Source organism: Enhydra lutris, unplaced genomic scaffold (assembly GCF_002288905.1).
Source record: "Enhydra lutris kenyoni isolate GAN:26980312 unplaced genomic scaffold, ASM228890v2 scaffoldscaffold37, whole genome shotgun sequence".
Taxonomy (NCBI): Eukaryota; Metazoa; Chordata; class Mammalia; order Carnivora; family Mustelidae; genus Enhydra; species Enhydra lutris.
In genome coordinates, this window is record NW_019154121.1 from 22,211,686 (window position 1) to 22,233,634 (window position 21,949).

The 21,949-nt window shown below is 39.7% G+C and overlaps 1 protein-coding gene across 1 annotated transcript; it reads right to left on the minus strand.

Moving 5' to 3' along the window:
- Window positions 1-6,094: 6,094 nt before the first annotated feature.
- Window positions 6,095-21,317, minus strand: LOC111154492 (aquaporin 11). The gene is made up of 3 exons (XM_022514105.1): window positions 20,510-21,317; window positions 11,596-11,712; window positions 6,095-6,449 (listed from the first exon to the last, which is right to left on the minus strand). The coding sequence occupies exons 1-3, from the start codon at window positions 21,129-21,131 to the stop codon at window positions 6,370-6,372; spliced, it is 819 nt and encodes a 272-aa protein (XP_022369813.1). The 5' UTR covers window positions 21,132-21,317; the 3' UTR covers window positions 6,095-6,369.
- Between the last annotated feature and the right edge of the window lie 632 nt (window positions 21,318-21,949).

Genomic DNA, 21,949 nt, shown 5'->3' on the forward strand with positions numbered 1-21,949 from the left:
AGCACTTTCACTTGGTTTCTGTCATCCTTCATGGTAGACTGAAAAAAAGCTGATTGTCCTTTTTCTGACCAGACTCTCAGAAATACTGAATTTGTTACAGTAGGCAAGAAAAGGGCCACTTGGAAACTGAAGTTGACTGAGGCCTTCTCTGTATCATCCGTTGTGTTGGATTCTTTATATACATATACATATAACATTCTTTTTTATTTTTTATTTTTTTAAGATTTGATTTATTTATTTTATTTATTTATTTATTTGGCAGACAGAGATCACAAGTAGGCAGAGAGGCAGGCAGAGAGAGAGGAGTAAGCAGGCTCCCCACTGAGCAGAGAGCCCCATGTGGGGCTCGATCCCAGGACCCTGGGATCATGACCTGAGCTGAAGGCAGAGGCTTTAACCCACTGAGCCACCCAAGTGCCCCTCCATAGAACATTCTTTTTTTTTTTTTTTTTTTTTTAAGATTTTTTTTTTTTATTATTATTTGTCAGAGAGAGAGGGAGAGAAAGCGAGCACAGGCAGACAGAAAGGCAGGCAGAGGCAGAGGGAGAAGCAGGCTTCCCGCCGAGCAAGGAGCCCGATGTGGGACTCGATCCCAGGACGCTAGGATCATGACCTGAGCCGAAGGCAGCTGCTTAACCAACTGAGCCACCCAGGCGTCCCCCATAGAACATTCTTAATTGTCTTATGAGGTATAGGTGCTTTTATTATCCTGTTTTAAAGATGAGGAAACTATGGAGAGAGCTAAAATAACACTTAAGGTCATATACATAGTGAGCTGGGATTTTTAAGCCTGTGCTCCAAAATACCATATAGCCTTACCATCTATCAGCAGTAGCAAGGAAACAAATTCTCTCTTAACTGCAGGATTTTAAATGTTAAAATTTCAGCGAACAGCACAGGAAGTTCCCAAATTTATCTGCTCTCAGTCTCAGCAGCATTCATATTCTATCCTAGACATTTACTTCTTCTTCAGTAAAGTCAGGGTATTCTCATTGGCTAATCTTAGAAATTCCATTTAGGTCCTTTTTTAAAGTCATAGAAACTTGTCATCATGACTTTTGGTGAAGTAATAAAGTGCTCTGATAATATTGAAAAAATGTTGAAGAGATTCTGTGCACTGTTTCCTATAGGCACTGCTGTGGTCAGCTTGGTATTATGGGTAATGCAGTCATATAAGATGCAGGAGACCAAGCATCTAGTTCTGGCTTGTCAGACAGGGTATTTAAATCTCTCTGGACCTGTTTCCTCATCTGTAAAATGAGGCAACTAGACAAATGACTTTCAGAGATTCAGCTGTAACATTCTATAATATTAGTTGTACCTATAACTGAGAAAATAGGTGAAAAAGAAAGATCAGGTCAGACTTCATAAAAATGAAATTCATAATGCTCAGCCAAGCCAACATTTCTTGATTCTATCTGAGCTTAATTTTTTTTTATCTGAGCTTAATTTTAATGTTACTGTAATGATTTTCTTCCTATTTCTTGATGTAGAGGAAATTTAAAGAAAAGCCATGGAGATTTTCCCCCCATAATGTGAGCCATCTAAACTATCCATAAAAGCTTGTGTTAGTAGTCATCTGTTCTAAATTCTGTTGTTTAAAAAATGTGTTCATAGGAGCACTTGGCTGGCTTAGTTGGTAGAGCATAAAATCTTTACATAAAAAGATTACATAAAATCTTAAAAATACAAGAAAATAAAAAATATATTCATTAAAATGATCTCAGTGAGTTTTCTCCTCCCTCAGATCAGTTTGTCAGATATTAATACTTTTCAAATAAGCTTGTTTAAATCTTTGTACATTTGTGTATTTTGAAATCTTGTTAGGATCTTTGTCAGTACTGGTAAAGATGAGAGATGATGCATAGATGGTCATGGTATATAGCCTTTTACTTTTAGAAGAACACAAGTGTGATTACTCATTGTTCAGAGATGTACTAGATTTTTAAAGTTATTATTTATTTATTTCCAGAGAGAAAGCGTGAGAATATTGGTGGGTGGGTGGGGCAGAGTAGAGTGGGGAAAGAGTATCTCCAGCCGACTCCAAGCTGAGTATGGAGCCGTTTAATCCCATGATCCCAGTAAAGAGTTTCAGCTTACCCAACAGAGCCACCCAGGTGCTCCTTAAGATTTATTTATTAGAGAGAGAAAGAGTGCAAGAGCATGAGGAGGGAGAGGGGCAGAGGAAGAGAGAATCTCAAGCAGACTCACCACTGAGCGTGGAGCCTCTGGGTGGGTGGGTGGGGGTGGGGCCTTTATTTCATGACTCATGAGATCATGACCTGAACTGAAATCATAAGCTGGACCCTCAACTGACTAAGCTGCCCAGGCACCCTGATACTAGATACTTTAGATAGAATTTTATTTACCTGCAGGATTTCAGATAGTATCCTTACTATGTAGCTAATTCTTGTGGAAATCCTGTTTGAAAAGAAATTCTAGAATGGATGACTCTGTATCTAGTACCCATCCTCTGTGGCTAATAGGAAATAATTCCAAGCAAATCCCTTACAAGGATTCTAATAGAATTATTGCCATTCTTTGACAAAGGAGCTGAAACAAACATTTTCCCTAGCATCTCACTCTGCTTATATATACATAAGTAAAACCAGTATGTAATTTGGAGATCTTCATAATTTCAGATGAGAATTCAGAAAAACTTGGGAGAGCAGTGAACCTAGTCAGAATTTTTGTTATTAACATAATTTCAAGAAGATAAAGGGAATATGGCACCTGGCTGGCTCAGTCAGTGGAGTGTGCAATTCTTGATCTTAGGGTTGTGAGTTTGAGCCCCATGTTGGGTATAGAGATTAGTTAAAAATAAAATCTTAGGGGCGCCTGGGTGGCTCAGTGGGTTAAGCCACTGCCTTCGGCTCAGGTCATCATCTCAGGGTCCTGGGATCGAGCCCCGCATCGGGCTCTCTGCTCAGCAGGGAGCCTGCTTCCTCCTCTCTCTCTGCCTGCCTCTCTGCCTGCTTGTGATCTCTCTCTGTCAAATAAATAAATAAAATCTTAAAAAAAAAAAAATAAAATAAAATCTTAAAAAAGAGATAAAGAAAATAGAAGTATATAACCCAGGGATAAGAAGGCTAAATAGAAGTGTCTGGAGGCTAATTCTTAAGATTTAAATTACTACTTTTAAGATCGTATGAATCATGAATATAGTTAGAACAACAGTGCCTAGAAAATGGCTCAAAAATGTTAATTATTACACAATAATTATTACAGCAATAATTCTTTTTTTTTTTTAAGATTTTATTTATTTGACAGACATCACAAGTGGGCAGAGGGGCAGGCAGAGAGAGAGGGGGAAGTAGGCTCCCTGCTGACCAGAGAGCCCGATGTGGGGCTTGATCCCAGGACCCTGGGATCGTGACCTGAGCCGAAGGCAGAGGCTTTAACCCACTGAACCATCCAGGCACCCCTGCAGCAATAATTCTTAACAGAAAGAAGAAGCTGCAGATAGGTGTTAACTGACACTTAGAATATATCTGAGAAATCTGAAATTTAAAAATCTGCTGAGCAATTAAAATAGATGTGATGAAATGTATGCATTTTCCTCATAGGACCTTTTGGCCTTCCCTGCAAGTCTCTATTCCTACTTTACAGACAGGTCCAATATACTTGAGTATCTAGTTTTGAGGCTTGCAACAGGTTAGAAAAGGAGGAAGGGGTGGTTGCATCAGGCATATCAATAGCAGTGGTAAATAGTTGACAGGATTATGAAGAAAAGCAAATATTGGTTAACCAAAAATATAGCAGTGTGAGCCTTTATAGTATGTAGTGCAAATATGAGGATGGTGCAGCAATTTATCTTCACAAAAGTGTGACTACAATTATTAGTGGTTAGAGGTTTGAGATTATAGAAGAGTCTGAGTTACTGGTAATAACAAGCTTAAGGTTATGACCAAAAGTTGTAGCTGAGGCAGAACAGAAGAAAAAATATTGAAAAGCCTTTCAGGTTCAGCCAATGAACTGGGAAGCCAAGACACTGGAAGAATCATCTTTGTGGGTATTGGAATCCTCAAGAACTGTAACAGGAGTGGTGGTGTAGAGGCTGAGGTTGAACAGGAACGAAGTTCTTAAAGGACCTGGGGGAACTGAGGGCAATAGAGGGTAGAAAATTGCAGTTAGAAGTATCCAGGTGGTGGAGGGCATGGTCTGATGACAGGTTTTTAATGGAGGGAACAGAGGCAAGCAGCCATGAAGAAAGAGGAACCTGTTCCACCTCCAGGCCCAGTGGTATCAGAGGTGGTGTGGAGAAAAGAGCTACCATTTCAGAGGGCTGCAGGGTAGCACTGTCATCTATAGTCTCAAATTCTTTTTTTTTTTTTAAGATTTTATTTATGTATTTGACATACATAGATCACAAGTAGACAGAGAGGCAGGCAGAGGGAGAGAGAGGAGGAAGCAGGCTCCCTGCCGAGCAGAGAGCCCGATGCAGGGCTCGATCCCAGGACCCCGAGACCATGACCTGAGCCGAAGGCAAAGGTTTTAACCCACTGAGCCACCCAGGCGCCCCATAGTCTCAAATTCTGACACGTGTAGAGGGCTGGGTGTTTTCACAAATTAATACTCATTTTTCTTAAACCACAGAGTCTCATGAAATAGTAGTTGAAACACAGCTCCATGTTTGGAAGACATAGGGAGTGGCAGTGGGATCATTTTAAAGGGAACAACCTTTATTTTATGTTGCCATGACAGGATTCAGGCCTAGTATTGCCAGATCTTTGGGATTTCTTTTTGAGGATCCAGAACTGGATTTTTGTGTGAAAAAACTACAACACTAGCTTTTTATTTACTTATTTTAAAATATTGTGCAGACCAAATAAACTGTATTTATTCATCACAATTTTATGAACTGTGCTTTTTAAAATAAAGACTAGTATTTGTAAGTTCATGAGTCAAAGTCCATGATTCTCAACCTGGCTGCCTTGCTGGGTCATCTGCTACCGTTCAGTCCAATCTGCAGGTGTAAAGGGAGTGACTTTGACCAGCTGATCATCAAACAGCACTTAAATTACCTGACAGTTTATCAGTTGTTTGATTATTACTCAAACATATCTGATTTCACCCCACATTTTTTTACTTTCAATTCTAACCCTCATAATGGAATTTCCTTGGAAGAAAAACACACTTAACTTTATAGCCAGAATTTTTAATGAAAAGTAGACCTCATATGATAAAAGGAAGCTTCTAATGAAAGAAAACTTAGAGGCTCTTTAAGCCCAACAAAACAAAACAAAAAACTAGTTAATTCCTAAATAAATTTTAACATTATAAAATCTTTAATGTTGCTTAAAAACCTTCAATTTTACTTTAATCATAATGATAACTGAGAAGTTTTTTTGTATTGAAATAGAAGTCTAAGGATTGTATTTGGCTCTTTTTGACCTCAGGGCCGCAAAACCGTCTGGACTTAGTTTCCTTATCTGTAAAATGGAGATTAAAAATACATGCCCTACCTGCTACATAAGGCAGCTGTTAGAATCAAATGAGAATGTGAAAAGCTTACCTCTTGACTTTGTATGGGCAGTTTGTTTTATTCTGTTAAGGGATAACAACTTGCCTAAAGCTAGTGAGATTGTCTATTTAGAAAAAATATTTTAGATTAGAGTATATTTAAAATTTAAGAAACCACTCAAATATGAGTGGATATATAATCTATTTCCAAAAGGAACTTTCCTGTTGATAGATGACACTGCTGATGGTATCATTGTGTGACATAATGGCTGAAATCTATCCTCTCTAGGTCTGTAAGCATGACTGGTCCTACTTTGGCTAATAATCCTGTTCATTCAGGTCAGATTTGATACATACTCTTCTTTGGTCCTATTATCACCTCCCTTCCCTTCTCAACCTGTGCTTCTTTTTTTGTCAAAATTAATAATTATCACTTGAGATGTATATTTAACATAATGAGTCTTTTTTTAAAAAAGATTTATTTTTTTACTTAGAGAGAGACAGAGCTGGGGGAGGGGAGAGGGAGAGGAAGAATCCCAAGCAGACTCGTCGCTGAGCGTGGAGCCCAACGCAGGGCTTGATCTCATGACCCTGAGATCATGACCTGAGCCAAAACCAAGAGTCGGACACTCAACCAACTGAGGCATCCAGGTACCCCTAATGTTTTTTCTAGCAGCATTTAATACACAGTCACAAGAACAAGTCTTAACTGAGAAACACAGGATATCTCCTTTTCACAGTAATTGGGTTTTTTAAGTTCCAGTGATGACAACTACAAGGCACCTCCTCAGAGGAAGCTAAACATTGATGAGTCCAATGCAGCCAGTATGTTGAATATGAGGTGATAAAATCTTTATCACATCCAGCTTGACTGTCCTGTAACTTAGTTTGAGTCTTTTGGAATAGTTATTCCTTTTTATTAATTGTATGGTTGTTATACAGCCATGGGAGGAAAAAGCTGAACATCAAAATCATCAACAATATACCTGAAAGACAAAATAGAGTAAAATAAAAACAATCTAAGGAAGTTGATAATCACTCAGTGTCTATAATTTAAGATTATATACCTAGAGATTTGGAAATCTATGTTTAAAAGAATTAGCTGCATCAATTCTACATGAAACACATGGATATTTTTTAATATAACATTCTCACATTTTTCCTCAACCATGAGTCCTTAAAAACAGTATGTACCTGGTATAACCAGAAGGACCTAAACAGTGAATTGAAAGGACAAATAGATCTGGAGTTCTAGTTCTGGCTCCATTACTGACTTCTTGAGTGAGAAACCCTGGATTTAGTTCTAAAATAGCAACACTGTGTCCTTTCATGCCTCAGAGATGTATATACTGGGAGTATAAGGCAACTGAAAGCACTCTTGAGTTTTCATTTGGAATGCTCACACACTTCTTTCTTCCTTCTCTTTTTTTCCTCATCAGTCACAGTATTAATAGCTTTTAGAGCTATTCTAAGCAAAATGTCTAAAACAAAATTTCAGTGCTGAACTTTTATATCTTAAATAGAAAATATGAGGGGCACCTGCCTGTCTCAGTCAGTTGACCATCCGACTGGGATCAAGCCCCATGTTGGGCTCCATGCTTGGCATGGGGTCTGCTTGAGAGCCTCTCTCCCGGTCTCCCTCTGCCCCTTCCCCCACTCTTTCCCTCTCTCTTTCTCTCAAATGAATACATAAAATATTTTTTTCTAAAAAAAGAAAATTTGTAAAAAGTAAAGTGTCATATATTAGTAAATATTCATTTTTGAGGTCACACCAGATAAATCTAGCATGTGGCTATTGGTTAATTTTTTGGTGGGGAAATAGGGCTGGAGGAGACAGCCATAAGGCTCAAATCACTGTCCTGAAAGGAATGTCTGGGGGCACCTGGGTGGCTCAGTGGGTTAAGCCTCTGCCTTTGGCTCAGGTCATGATCTCAGGGTCCTGGGATTGAGTCCCACATCGGGCTCTCTGCTTGACAGAGAGCCTGCTTCCTCCTTTCTCTCTCTCTCTGTCTCTGCCTGCCTCTCTGACTACTTGTGATCTCTGTCAAATAAATAAATAAAATATTTAAAAAAAAAAAGGGATGTCTGCAATAATTAATATTTTTATCTCAACATATTTAGGCTTAAAGTTCTAAATTAGTTTAAACTCAGACTAAGAATGAGTTTTTGTCACATGCAGATTTGATATTTTTTTACTCCTCGTTTGACTAGGATTTGGATAGCTTAACACACCTTTGAAAGATGAGTCTGTTTTGCAACCACAGGCTTTAAATGAAAAAAAAAAAAAAAAAGAAACAACCTATATGTTAACTGACCCACAAAATTTGACATTTTCTTTATATAAAGTCAGAGCTAGAGCATAAGATAATTACATTGAAAATGTTTTCCAAAAAATTTTTCATTATATGAAATATGTAAACTAGAGAATTAATTTTTAAAAATTTTTTATTTATTTGAGATAGAGCACAAGCAGGGAGAGCAGCAGAGGGAGAGGGAGCAGCAGACTCCCCACTGAGCAGGGAGCCCAATGCAGGGCTCAGTCCCAGGACCCCAGGATCATGACCTGAGTCAAAGGCAGGTGCTTAACTTACTGAGTCACTAAGGCACCCCTACAGACTTAATTCTATATGCATTATTATTGTCACATTTCTACTATTTTATTTTTTTATTTTATTTTTTTTAAAGATTTTATTTATTCATTTGACAGAGATCACAAGTAGGCAGAGAGTCAGGCAGAGAGAGAGGAAGGGAAGCAGGTTCCCTGCTGAGCAGAGAGCCCGATGCGGGGCTCAATCCCAGGACCCTGAGATCATGACCTGAGCCAAAGGCAGAGGCTTTAACCCACTGAGCCACCCAGGCGCCGCATATTTCTACTATTTTAAATTAATTTTAGACGGCAAGAGCCATTAGAAAAATTATAATTATCTCTGCTATGAAGAGAAACAAGAAAAACAAGGAGTATGGCTTCTAAGAATAGTTTGCTCCCTGCTTGGTCAAGAAGGGAAAGATATCTTGGGATGACTCCTCTGTCTCACTCAGTGGCATCACCTAATGTAGCTTCAACAGGGTTTTGTTTATTTGACGCTCTTTTATTTGGCTGTTTGAAGGACTCTTGTAAAAATAAAATTTCTTTAAGATTTTATTTTCTTTATTAAGTAGGCTCCATGCCCAGTGTGGAGCACAATGTAGGACCTGATCTCAGGACCCTAAGATCAAGACCTGAGCTGAGATCAAGAGTTGGACACTTAACTGACTGAGCCACCCAGATGCTCCATAAGATTTTATTTCTAAGTAATCTCCAAACCCAACATGGGGCTTGAACTCACAACCACAAGATCAATCAAGAGTCGAATGCGCTACTGAGCCAGCCGGGTGCCCCTATAACTATAATTTCTTATTTTTCCCATCCTTCCTATAGTTTAGTGTTAGCTTCATTTGATGCCATTTTTTTTTTGTTTGTTTTGCCAATGGAAACGTAACTTCAATGAATGACAAAATCTAATGTCAAATTGGAATTCAGTATTCTAAAAAGTGCCATTTATTCACATATGTCTTTTATCTACATCTATTCTTGTATTGGATTCTTGTATTGCTTTTCATTCCTAAACCTCTTAAACAAGTGTAGGAACAAACCTCTTTAAACCAAGAGCTATAAGAAGTTTTAGTTAAGTCTATTTGGAAAAAGCTGGGAAATCCTTAGGCCAACAAAGAATTTTTGTATATTTTCAACAAGTCAATTAGGGCCAGAGATAATTGCTAAAAAGTTTAATCCCAATGCTATTTATAAAAGATTCCTTGAATATGAAGAAACAAATACATTTTTCTTTGGGTGTTCGGATTTTTGGGGGTAAGTGGTTCCATAAAATGTTTCAGTAATAGCTACAAGTAATGTTACCTTCCTATCTGGACTATACTAACATGAACAGAATGTAGTCTCTTTCCCCACCCTACTACTCTCTGGTCTGTACATTTTTAAAAGGAGCAGAAGTAATTTCTCCTCTTTTTTCTATCATGAGACTTTTTTCCAGTATGTTCTTCCAGGAAGAATTTATTAAATGATTTGGGCTAGAAAACAATTTTTTAAAGATTTAAAAAAAGTAATCTCTACAGGGGGCACCTGGGTAGCTCAGTGGGTTAAACCTCTGCCTTTGGCTCAGGTCATGATCTCAGGGTCCTGGGATCAAGCCTTGCACCGGGCTCTCTGTTCAGCAGAGAGCCTGCTTCCCCCTCTCTCTCTGCCTGCTTTTCTGCCTTCTTGTGATCTTTGTCAAATAAATAAATAAATAAAATCTAAAAAAAAAAAAAAGTAATCTCTACACCCACCATGGGGTTTGAACTTAAAACCCTGAAATCAAGAGTCACATGTTCCACTGAGACAGTCAGGCACCTGCATGACTTTTTGCTTTAAGCTGTGTTTTCTGGGGGTGCCTAGCTGGCTTGGTCCATACAGCATGTGCCTCAATCTTAGGGATGTGAGTTTGAGCCCCATGTTGGGTATAGAGATTACTTTTAAAAAAAGGAAGTGTCAGTCTGATTTTTTTTCCTTTTATTTATTTTTTTTTAAAGATTTTATTTATTTATTTGACAGAGAGAGATCACAAGTAGATGGAGAGGCAGGCAGAGAGAGAGAGAGAGGGAAGCAGGCTCCCTGCTGAGCAAAGAGCCCGACGCGGGACTCGATCCCAGGACCCTGAGATCATGACCTGAGCCAAAGGCAGCAGCTTAACCCACTGAGCCACCCAGGCACCCCGATATAATTCTTTTTTTAAAGGTTTGTTTTTTTTTTTAAGTAATCTCTATACCCAACATGGGGCTCAAACTTATGAACCCCAAGATCAAGAGTTACTCACTCCTCTGACCCACATTGGGCTCCTTGCTCAGCGGGGAGCCTGCTTCTCCCTCTGCCTGCTGCTCCCCCCTGCTTGTGTGCTCTCTCTCTCTCTGACAAACAAACAAATAAGTAAATATTTTTTAAAAATCAAGAGAAAATTTTAAAAAGTTATTAGAAAACACTAGCAATCTTTAGAACTGAAAAATAGCTGCCATTGTTAGCATTTTAAAATACAAACTTTTTCCGATATTTTTCATGTTTAGGTCCACTGATATTATTACGGAGCAAAATAGGTCTTAATTGTGAAATAAAGGCATGGAAGGTGAATGCGAGGAGTTAAGTGTGCTGGGTGTTCAAACATATTGTGCCAATGTTCCCTTGTATACGTACCCTAATTTTTAAAAATGTTTTTAAATTAACAATTTATTTTTTTTTAAGATTTTTTTATTATTTATTTAACAGATAGAGATCACAAGTAGGCAGAGAGGCAGACAGAGAGAAAGAGAGGAGGAAGCAGGCTCCCTGCTAAGCAGAGAGCCCGACGTGGGGCTCGATCCCAGAACCCTGGGAACATGACCTGAGCCGAAGGCAGAGGCTTCAACCCACTGAGCCACCCAGGTGCCCCCAAATTAACAGAATTTAAACAGAAATGAGCAACAAGAAACAAAATGCTAAAAGTGGATAAAAATAATGAACTAATAAAGGCCAGGCATCCTCACAATCATTTATAGTTACAATGTATAATCAGGCTTCTAAGAGGTATCTAAACAAAATCAAGAAATGCTGATAACTATAAAAAGAAATGCATATTATAAGTAAGAGAAGTTTCATATATCTGATCCAGATAGAAATAACAGGAATGCAACTGTAGATAATTTTTAAACTATACTTATTATAGTTATCCATTGTTTCATGAGATGCTCTTTTGCAAAATGAGTCAAATGAGCTAAACAGTATTTTATCTGGAACTCACAAATTTGAAAAAAGAAATTCCCTTTAGTAAGAAATTTTTTTTTAATGGAAGGAATCACTCCTCAGTTTTTTGGTCTATATATCTGAGAGTTTCTTAAAGTGGTATCATACCTGAAAATGACTACCCTTAACTAGATAACTCTATTTCTTTGAAGAAAAAAGTTTTAAAGGATACTGTTAAATAAAGTATTATTTCAGGTATGTTAACTACCTTTTTCATTTTCTTTTTTGTCCCTATTCTGGTTTTGGAAATTGACATGTTAAAGTGACATTGCATATCATTTTAAGATACCCTAATTTTGTAATCATATTAATAAAAATATGCTTACCTAAAGAAGGAGCGAGCCAATATACTATAAAAAACCGAAGGAACGCTTCATCAAAACACTTGAAATGCAGTGAAAGTGCCAAAGCTGGATTAAATACTGCTCCTGTTAGACTTCCTCCTGTAATACATTTTAAGCAGAGTGATACCAAACCATGTATTTTGCATTTTCTTGTAACTACTTTATTTTAGGTGTTTAAGTGTTCTCATGCTATAATCTTCCTTTGCAGAATCACCTGACATATTATAGAATATAAAAATAGATTATACATTATGATGTGCTAGGACATTGAGTTTTAATCCAGTGCTTTTCCTATATATTACAGAATGCATATTGAAAGTTAATCTGTTCTATTATTGGTCCTGCAAGTTTATGAAATAGGAGATTTGGCTGCCAAGCTTTTAACATTCATCAATGTAAGTGAAAAAATAATAAATAATGAAAACACATTTAAAATGGATACAATACCTTAGGATCCTCTTGGGCATAAGTATACCTTTGTGTTGAAAACAAAAAATGGACCAAAGTATTATCATTGGCTCCATTTTTACTTGTCAACAGAGAGAGCCCTGAAGAAGGGACTGTGAATGGCATGTGAATTATGTCAATAAAGTGGCTACAAAATTTTTTAAATAAAAAAAGTGATCGTGTATAGTTGTGAAAGGTAAGCACAAATTCTGTTGATTACTTTTCAGGATTCATGATCCAGCTCTGCACCCAGGTTCTCTTTCTGACGTGGAGCCTAGCAGTTTAGTTCTGGCCACACAAGCAAGTAAGGAAAAGCCGAGGAGGCTAGACTTCCTTTGAATGGACGAGATCTGTGGCTCAGCTTTTCAGAACATACCCTAAGAATATTCCTGAGATAGTAACATTTCTCTTACTTCTTCTGTATAGAAGCTTGGGCATACCCATTGGCCTCTGATTCAGCCACAGAGATATATCCTGATATCTTCACAAATTTTACCTTGACATATGCCACTAGCATGCTGTCTTCATAAAATGCAGTAAAATTGGAAATTAAGCAACCCTTTCATAAGATTTCACTAATGAGATATTATACTTGATAGGCTGCAAATATTGAAGCTGTGTCAAAATGAAGGTGTTGAGCAGTGAACTAAGATCACTCCATGGCTAAGAGTTTTTTCTAGCACACAGGCCTCACAGCATGATTCATACTCATGTCCCAGCAATTATAAAAGATACCATGTTCAGAATCACTCTTGAATAGTCAATCCTGGAATGTTAAACCTGCAACTGCCAAGGACCAACAGAATTGTTTGGTTGGTACATGGTCATTTCAGTTCAATAAAAAAATTGTTGAGTTCCTATATAATAGACATCATGGGCAAAAGATAAGGACTTATACAGGTCTTTACATTACAGTGTAATATGTGCTATGATAATGCAAGTGACCTGTGCTTTTTTGAGACATGCATAAGTAAAAATAGACTGACCCACTGCTCTCATAATTAGTTTATTTTGGTGTTCCCATTAGGCCTTTGCTATTTCCATTAGGTCTAAGAACACTATCCATCAGTCTTAGACCATCCTAAAATTCAAACTACTTCACTTGCCCTATCTTCTAGTTCTCACATCACCAATTCTGCTGAGTGTGATGTGGAAGCTGCTCACCCCCCTTCGCCTCTTGAATATGGACTGTCTTTGCAACTTGCATCGACAAAGAGAACGCAGCAGAAGTGATGCTATGTCAATTCTGAACATGACAAGTGACAGTGAATTCTAGGTTCAGGTCTCAAAAAAACCCATCAGCTTCCACTTTTTGCTCTCTTGGAACAGTGCCCTGACCACGTAAGTAAGCTGGTCTAGGCTGTTGGAAGATAAGAGGCCACACAGAGGAGAACTGACAGTTGCCACTGACTGCTGGACACATAAGTGAAGCTTTTCCAGCCCCACCAACTGTCCAGCTAAATGGTCTCAGAGGAATTTCCAATCTGACCCACAGAATCACGAAAAACTATGATTTTAAGCTATAGCTGATATACGGGGCATGTGGGTAGCTCAACTGGTTAAGTGTCTGCCTTCAGCTCAGGTCATGATCCCAGCCAAAGTCCTGGGATCAGGCCTTGTATTGGGCTTCCGGCTCAACAGGGAGTCTGCTACTCCCGCTACCCCTCTTCCTGCTTGTGCTTTCTCTTTTGCTCAAATAAATAAAATCTTTGGGAAAAAAATAGCTGATACAGAAGTTTATATCAGGAGTGGGTTCTGTGTCAACAGAAGTCCAAGGGGTTCCTGAGTGGCATAGTCGGTTAAGCATCAGACTCTTGGTTTTGGCTCAGATCTTGATCTCAGGGTCTTGAGATCAAGCCCCATGTCAGGCTCTGCACTCATTGTGGAGCCTGCTTGGGAATCTGTCTCCCTCTCCCTCTACCCATCCTGTTCATGTGTGTGCTCTCTCTCTCTCAAATAAATAAATCTTAAAAAAAAAAAAAAAAAAAAAGCCCAAACATGTGGCTTTGGCTTTGACATTTTTGATTATATAGATAGCTCTTTGTTGGGGGCTGCCCTGTGCATTGTGGGATATTTAGTAGCTTCCTTGGTCCTTACCCACTAGATTCCAGCACATCCATCTTCCCCAACACTCTAACAACCAAAAATGTCTCCACACATTCCTGAATGTTCCCTGCAACGGGGTGGCGGTGGGGTTCTTATTGAAAACCACTGTCGGGGCATTTGGGTGGCTCAGTGGGTTAAGCCTCTGCCTTCGGCTCAGGTCATGATCTCAGGGTCTGGGATCAAGCCCCGCATCCGGCTGTCTGCCTAGCGGGGAGCCTGCTTCCCCTCCCCCTCTCTGCCTCCCTCTGCCTACTTGTGATCTCTCTGTGTCAAATAAATAAATAAAATCTTAAAAAAAAAAACCCACTGTTGTACAGAACTATTGATACTTGTATACAAGTAGACATATCAAAGTTGTTTATAGTAGCAAAGAACTGGGAAAAACCTGACTGTCCATAAGAAGATAGCTAAATAAACAAGCTTATTAATTGGAATAACGTGCAGTATTTTGAAATAATGAGAGAAATCTCTTTACTGATTAACATTGGTAGGTCTCCAAGATACCACTAAACAACTACTATCATCAGGAAAAGCAAACTGCAAAAGTAAGGTATGATACCTTTTATGTTAATGTGAACATACCTAAATAATAGTTTCTATAGGGTCTTATTTATATAATAAATCACATAAAGAGTTTGGAAGGACACACACAAACACATCAACACACACACATGTGCAGAGGACTACCCTGGTGGGAAGATTAGGCAGAGAAGGAGAGAGGACAGGCATAGAGGATTGCAGTCAAAAGGCACTTTTGGTCTCATTGTTACTGTTTTAATTTTTAACAAAATATGTTCATGAATTGTGTAATTAAAAATGAATTATTTAAGGGACGCCTGGGTGGCTCAGTTGGTTAAGCAGTTGCCTTCGGCTCAGGTCATGATCCCAGCGTCCTGGGATCGAGTCCCACATCAGGCTCCTTGCTCATCGGGGAGCCTGCTTCTTCCTCTGCCTCTGCCTGCCATTCTGTCTGCCTGTGCTTGCTCTCTCTCCCTCTCTCTCTCTGACAAATAAATAAATAAAATCTTTAAAAAAAAATGAATTATTTAAAAAGAGTCATCAGGTACAGGACTAACAAACTATCTTTGAAAAATATTGTTTATTGACATCTGAAGGGGAGAAGACATAATAATATATGTCCAAGAGGAGATATCAATGGGAAGACCGAGCTGGCTGATTGTCAAGAGTCTTACAGGATAGCAGGAACTTGGTGAAATTACCACAGTTAAAGACTGTGTCAAAGTCCAGGTTTCAAATCTGGCAATTCTAGATGCTGATGTTACTCAAGGGAATTTAAAGGGAATTAAATTCACTGGGACAGAATGACACTAGTTAAAACCATAAGACTCATGTATAAGCCAGAATGTTAATTAATTAATTTAGAGTGGAGGCTAGCCCTTTCCAGTGACTAGGATATTTGTGCCAGGTACTAGGATAAGAACTTGAAATATGTTATTCTATTCGTCATAATAGTCTTACGAGATAGACAGTTATTATTCTCCATTTTAAAGATGAGGAAATGAGGCCTAAATTAAGTATCTCTTCTAAGAGTACAGCACAACTCCAAACCTGTGCACTTAGCCATTACATTAATAAATGTTCTGGACCTTTGAAACAATTTTTCATTTGTAAATGAGTATCTATTTCATATAGTTCTTATATTAAAAGCAAACATTTAAAGGACTTAGTTCCCTTCTTTGACAAAAAAATCTTACCTATATTCTTCATGATTCAGAAGGATACCAAAAATTCCTGAATGGAATAATGAAATGAAGTAAAAATACTACAATTTCTTCAGACAATTTATTAGGCTTATTTTGAAAGCCCTTAGACATGAAATATAAAACATCCAGATATATATTATTTTTTTCTACATGATTTTTTTAAGTGAATAGGAGTATTTGATTTATAACAGGTGACACAATGCTAAGACCTGGTTATATGTTATAATGAATAAAATAATTTTAGTTTCTGTATTCATAAAGCTTACTGTCTGTTGGAAGAAGACATCAGAAAACAATGTATAATTAAAAATTCTATAACGGTAATGAACAGGTGCAGTAATAAAGACAACTTACTTAGATGTATAAAAAAACAGATTTTTTTCAGTGCTTACCATTGACCCTTTAACAACATGGGTTTGAGATGCATGGGTACACTTATATGCAGATTTTTTTGATAAATACCATACAGTACTGTAAATATATTTTCTCATGATTTTCTTAACATTTTCCCCCCCTAACTTACTTTATTGGAAGAATACAGTATATAATATATACAACATACAAAATATGTGTTAATCAACTGTTAACGGTAAGACTTCCAGTCAACAATAGGCTAGTAGTTAAGATTTGGGGGAATCAAAAGTTATATATGGATTTTTGACTGTGCAAGGGCTTAGTGCCCCTAACACCTGCATTGTTCAAGGTATCAACTCTAATTAAAGTTCAAGGATCATCTCTAATTAAAAATGAATGCAGGGGCCCCTGGGTGGCGCAGTTGGTTGATCATCTGACTCTTGGTTTCTGTTCAGGTTGTGAACTCAGGGTCCTGAGATCGATCCCCTCATTGGCTCCATGCTCAGTGCAGAATTTGCTAAAGTTTTTTTCTCTCTCCCTCTGCCCCTCCCAACTCTCTCTCTAAAATAAATTAATTAATCTTAAAAAAGAATGAATGCGGTTCTCTTTTACCTTGTTAATTGAACCAAATTATCCAAAATCAAAATTAAGGAGATTTACTTAAAATCTGCATTAATAGTTTTATAGCTCTAACATGTTAATAAATCACATCCTAGGACACAACCATGTCAAACTACCACCAACAGTACCTTAGAAGTTAAAGAAGGGGCACCTGGGTGGCTCAGTGGGTTAAGCCTCTGCCTTCAGCTCAGGTCATGATCTCGGGGTCCTGGGATCAAGCCCTGCATCTGGCTGTCTGCTCAGCGGGAAGCCTGCTTCCCCCTCTCTCTCTCTGCCTGCCTCTCTGCCTACTTGTGATCTCTGTCTGTCAAATAAATAAATAAAATCTTAAAAAAAAAAGAAGTTAAAAAGAAGACATATCAAAGTAATTTTTAATGAGACTTGACTTAGCTGACCCTTCTCCTGTCTTTCCTCCCCTATCCATTCTTAAATCCTTCCTACAAAAGCCTTACCTATCTCTGATATGACAGAAACTTGACTAGTCCCAAGACAGTTCATTCTGTCTGGAACAATTCTGGTCTAAAGTTATGATGTATCCACAGAAGATAACTTGGAATTATGGCTTAGTGTAGTATTACCCAAAGTGTGTTCTCTTCTGCTACATAGTCCTAGACAAAAGGATTCCATAAGTTTGAAAAACTGTTCCACATCCTCCTTTTGGGGTTTCACAATATATAACAGCATAGAAAAGCCTCTGTTAAAGTCTTAATATTAGAAAATCTGTTTAGGGGCGCCTGGGTGGCTCAGTGGCTTCAGCCTCTGCCTTCGGCTCAGGTCATGATCTCAGGGTCCTGGAATTGAGCCCCGCATCGGGCTCTCTGCTCGGCGGGGAGCCTGCTTCCCCCTCTCTCTCTGCCTGCTGCTCTGCCTACTTGTGATCTCTCTCTCTGTCAAATAAGTAAATAAAATCTCAAAAAAAAAAAAATCTGTTTAATCCAGTTTGCCAGACTTATTCGGCAAAAGAATCCTTTAGCAACTTAAATTTTTTTTTAAGATTTTATTTATTTATTTGGCACACAGAGATCACAAGTAGGCAGAGAGGCAGGCAGAGGGAGAGGGGGAAGCAGGCTCCCCGCTGAGCAGAGAGCCCGATGCGGGGCTCGATCCCAGGACCCTGAGATCGTGACCTGAGCCGAAGGCAGAGGCTGAAGCCACTGAGCCACTCAGGCGCCCTGCAACTTAAAATTTTTAAAATTACATTAAGGTATATGACATAAAACATGCCATTTTAACCATTTTTAAAGGTATATTCAGTGTCATTAATTATATTCACAATGTTCAACTATCACCACAATTTCTAAAACTTTACCATCACCCCAAACAGAAACTCTGTACTCTGTATCCATTGAAGAGTAAGTCCCTACTCCTCTCTGCCCCCTAGTCCCTGGTAACCTCTATTATACTTTCTGACTATAAATTTGCCTATGCTGTGGGGTTTTTTTTTAATAAAGATTTTATTTATTTTTTATTTAACAGAAAGAAAGATAGTGAGAGAGGGAACACAAGCAAAGTGAGTGTGAGAGGGAGAAGCAGGCTTCCCGCTGAGCAGGGAGCACGATGCAGGGCTGGATCCCTGGGATCATGACCTGAGCCAAAGGCAGATGCTTAATGGCTGAGCCACCCACATGCCCCATATGCTGGTTTTTATATAAGTGGAGTCCTGCAACATTTGTTCCTTTGTGTCTGTCAAGGTTCATCCATGTTGTAGTATTTATCAGAACTTAATTCCTTTTCATGGTTGAATAATGTTCAATTGTATGTACATATTTTTGTTACTTTTGAGGACTGCAGTATAGAAATGCTGATAATGTAATGTGAATAAGCTTTAGTGTCAGTTTGAACCATGATTCTAGCACATTCTAGCTGTGTGAGCTTGGACAAGTCATTTCACTTTTGTGAGCCTCACTTTACTTAAAATCTATTCATTAGTGAGTTTTTCTAAGGATTGACTAATATAACTCATATAAATTTCCTATGTGCTTATTAGTATATTCAATGAATATGAATACTCAATGAATACTCTTATCTCCCTTACACTGACAGAAAAGGAAGATCATAATAGATTATTAATTTCTGTAACAGTAGTAATCCACAATTTTCTATTATGTTCTGCCCCAGCAAACAGTCTCTGGCACTGATACTGCACCTACTAGCCATGTGTGGCTACTGACTACTTGAAATAAAGCTATTGCAACTGAAGAATCAAGTATTTAATTTTAGTTAATTTTAATCTGAAAAATCACATGTATCTAGTGTCTTCCGAATTGGCCAGCACAAGTCTGGACAAGAGCAGTGGTTTCTCAGCTCTGGTTTCATACTGGGATGACCTGGAAAACTATAAAACATTAATTTTATAAGTATATTACTTTTTGTGAGGGATGATTATCTTCATATATGGGGCATTTTTCTACTTTAGCCCAAACCTAAAACTTTAATAAATAAGCGACTATTCATCAACCCCTGAAATATACAGAAATCTTTCCCTCTTTCTTCTACCCTTTATTTCCATCTGTGTCTACACACAAAGAATAGTAATATATCTAATGGATGGAAGATGGGTTGGAAAGTCTTTCATTTTTATCCTGGGAAGTCAACCAAATATTTAGAAGCCTTTCTTTCTTTTTTTTTTTTTTTTAAGATTTTATTTGTATATATGACAGACAGGGATCACAAGTAGGCAGAGAGGCAGGCAGAGAGAGAGAGGAGGAAGCAGGCTCCCCATGAGCAGAGAGCCCAACTCAGGCCTTGATCCCAGGACCCTGAGATCATGACCTGAGGTGAAGGCAGAGGCTTTAACCCACTGAGCCACCCAGGTGCCCCTTTAGAAGCCTTTCTTTTGAGGTTTGCTTCTACTTATAGTTTTTCAGTGGGCAGAAGATACACCTTTACTATTAATTTCCTTTTATTAGATTCCTGCCTCTAAAACATTTTATATAGTCCCAATGAAGCTACTTCATTGCAATCATTTAAAATGACACATTTCATCATTAAACTTTCAGGGGTTTTTGGATTTCCTTGTCGTCTTTAGGATATCCAGGGTATCCACTGCATCTGAGATCTGTCAAAGTAAACCAATGGATTGCAAGAAATCATCAGATTTCTCGAGTTACTTTTTTAAAAATCATCTTTCATTTCAATCAAGTTTTAATTTTGTAGAAAAAGAACTAAGAAACAGAACTACAAAATTTCTACTCCTCACTCTTATTATTAACCAATCATGTTGCCTGTGCTTTAAATTGAAAGGCAACTTCTTAAGGTGCCTTTAAATTGAAAGGTACCCATGATCATTTTTCAGTCTGAGTGTCAGGTTAGCATGAAGAAAGAGGTAGCTGATAAGTTATCTTTCCTTTCTACCATTAAAACAATCCCTTTGTAGGATATTTGAACCCTTGGCAGTATTTCACAAGATCTCAGTTTCAGCACAGAAATGGCTCCTGTTGCTGGGGGTTCAAAAAAGCACTGAATGGAGGATCTATATGTCTGCACTACTGGTAAAGAATAGGCTGCAAAATGTTTAGAATAACGGGGATACCAATATTGGCATCGCAGAGGTGTAGGGGTTTCAAATGTATCTTGGTAAAGAACTTCGCGCCTCAGGTCATAGAGGCTCCGGAGGTGCCAAGTGTTTTGTGGGAATAACAAACCTGCGTAGACCAAAAAGGTGATGAGTGCTGCCAGCAGGTGGATACGAAGCTTGGTTCTGATCTCCTGGAAGTGCAGCAAAGCGCTGTGGAAGATAAAGGAGCAGATGGCCTCTGTGATGACCGCTTTGGGTAAGTCGACTTGAATAGGATTCCTGCAAACGAAGGTCCTCTCGTTGAGGTGATACTTGGTCAGTCCCAGGCTCCACAAGGCGCTTACGCAGTACCTGCTGCACAGGGCACCAATCAGCTGAGCCAACAGCCTAATCGCACCCGTCTCAGGGGACATTCCCCCCAGCAACATCTGCATCAACACGCCGCACGGGTTGCTGGAGGTGCCCACCAGAGTCAGGCCATGCACCAACGAGAAGAAGTAGATTAGCGTCAGCGGCCAGGTGGGGTGCGCGGGTTCCTGCTCGCTCAGCAGTTGCAGCTCATGGGTGCAGCAGCAGAGCTGAAAGGTGGCCAGAAACTCCAAGACGAAGGTGTGGGTCATCATGAACCTGTGCAGCTGCAGCCGGGTGACCACGCGGGCCAGCCCCATGAACAGCACGAGCAACAGCATCAGCCCCAGTGAGGTGCAGGTGTCCTGCACCTCCGGCCAGAGGCCCCGCAGCGCCGTCATGGCTCGCTCCTGACCAGACTAGACTGCCTGCTTGGCTCTAGCAGAGGCAGCGTCGGGGCTGGAGTCCCAAGTCCTAAGTCTGCAGCCCCGCCCCCTCCTCACGCCCCGGGGGCGGACCAACTCAGGGCGAGCTGGAAGCCCCTGGGCGTCACGCTGGAGAACGCCTCCCCGTCCTCCTCCCCTCCCCGGCTCGAAGCTAGGGTGTTGGGAGCCGGGGAAGAGAGGAGGGGAAGGGCGGCAAAGGAAGCTTTGCTAGGGCACTGGCTAAAGGGTCAACCGTCAGTCCAACACGCACACGCCTCCGCCACCTCCCTGAGGGACTGGAAGCCGGCGTCGGTCTGAGAAGGTGCCGAGGGACACTGCGCGCCGAGGCCATTGCGCATGCGCGCGGGGACCCGTGAGCCCTTGCGAGAACCTCGACCAGGGCTCCCAGGACGCCGGCCCCGGTGCCTAACGGGAAGGTTCGCGTCCGCTGCGACTTGACACTTGCTTTGAAGGGAAGACCTTGAAGGTTTTTCTTCCCTGCTCCTAAAACGGTAAAACTGTCCGGCTGGAAACACTCCTAGAGATAATCTCGTCCAACCGCCTCGTTTTTATTAATGGGGCGACTGAGAAGATGGGAGGTGACGGAGGTGGGGCGCAGAGGCCAGGGGTGGTGAAAGGGAGTAGACTTTGGAGTCAAACGAAGCCGTGGGTAGACTTTGGAGTTGAACGAACCGGGGTTTGACTTGTGTGAATAAGGGCATGCAACTGAGTTTCCCTGTGCTTAGTTTTCTTCACCTGCCTCATACAGTTGTGGGTCGTACGCCCCACCTCAT

Excerpts from the sequence above, each read along its gene's own strand:
- LOC111154492 (XM_022514105.1), bottom strand. The coding sequence starts at position 21,131 with ATGACGGCGCTGCGGGGCCTCTGGCCGGAGGTGCAGGACACCTGCACC. Across the intron at positions 11,713-20,509 it reads CACCTTTTTGGTCTACGCAG|GAGGAAGTCTAACAGGAGCA; the intron begins GTTTGTTATTCC and ends AATGTATTACAG. Across the intron at positions 6,450-11,595 it reads TTGGCTCGCTCCTTCTTTAG|GTATATTGTTGATGATTTTG; the intron begins GTAAGCATATTT and ends TTTGTCTTTCAG.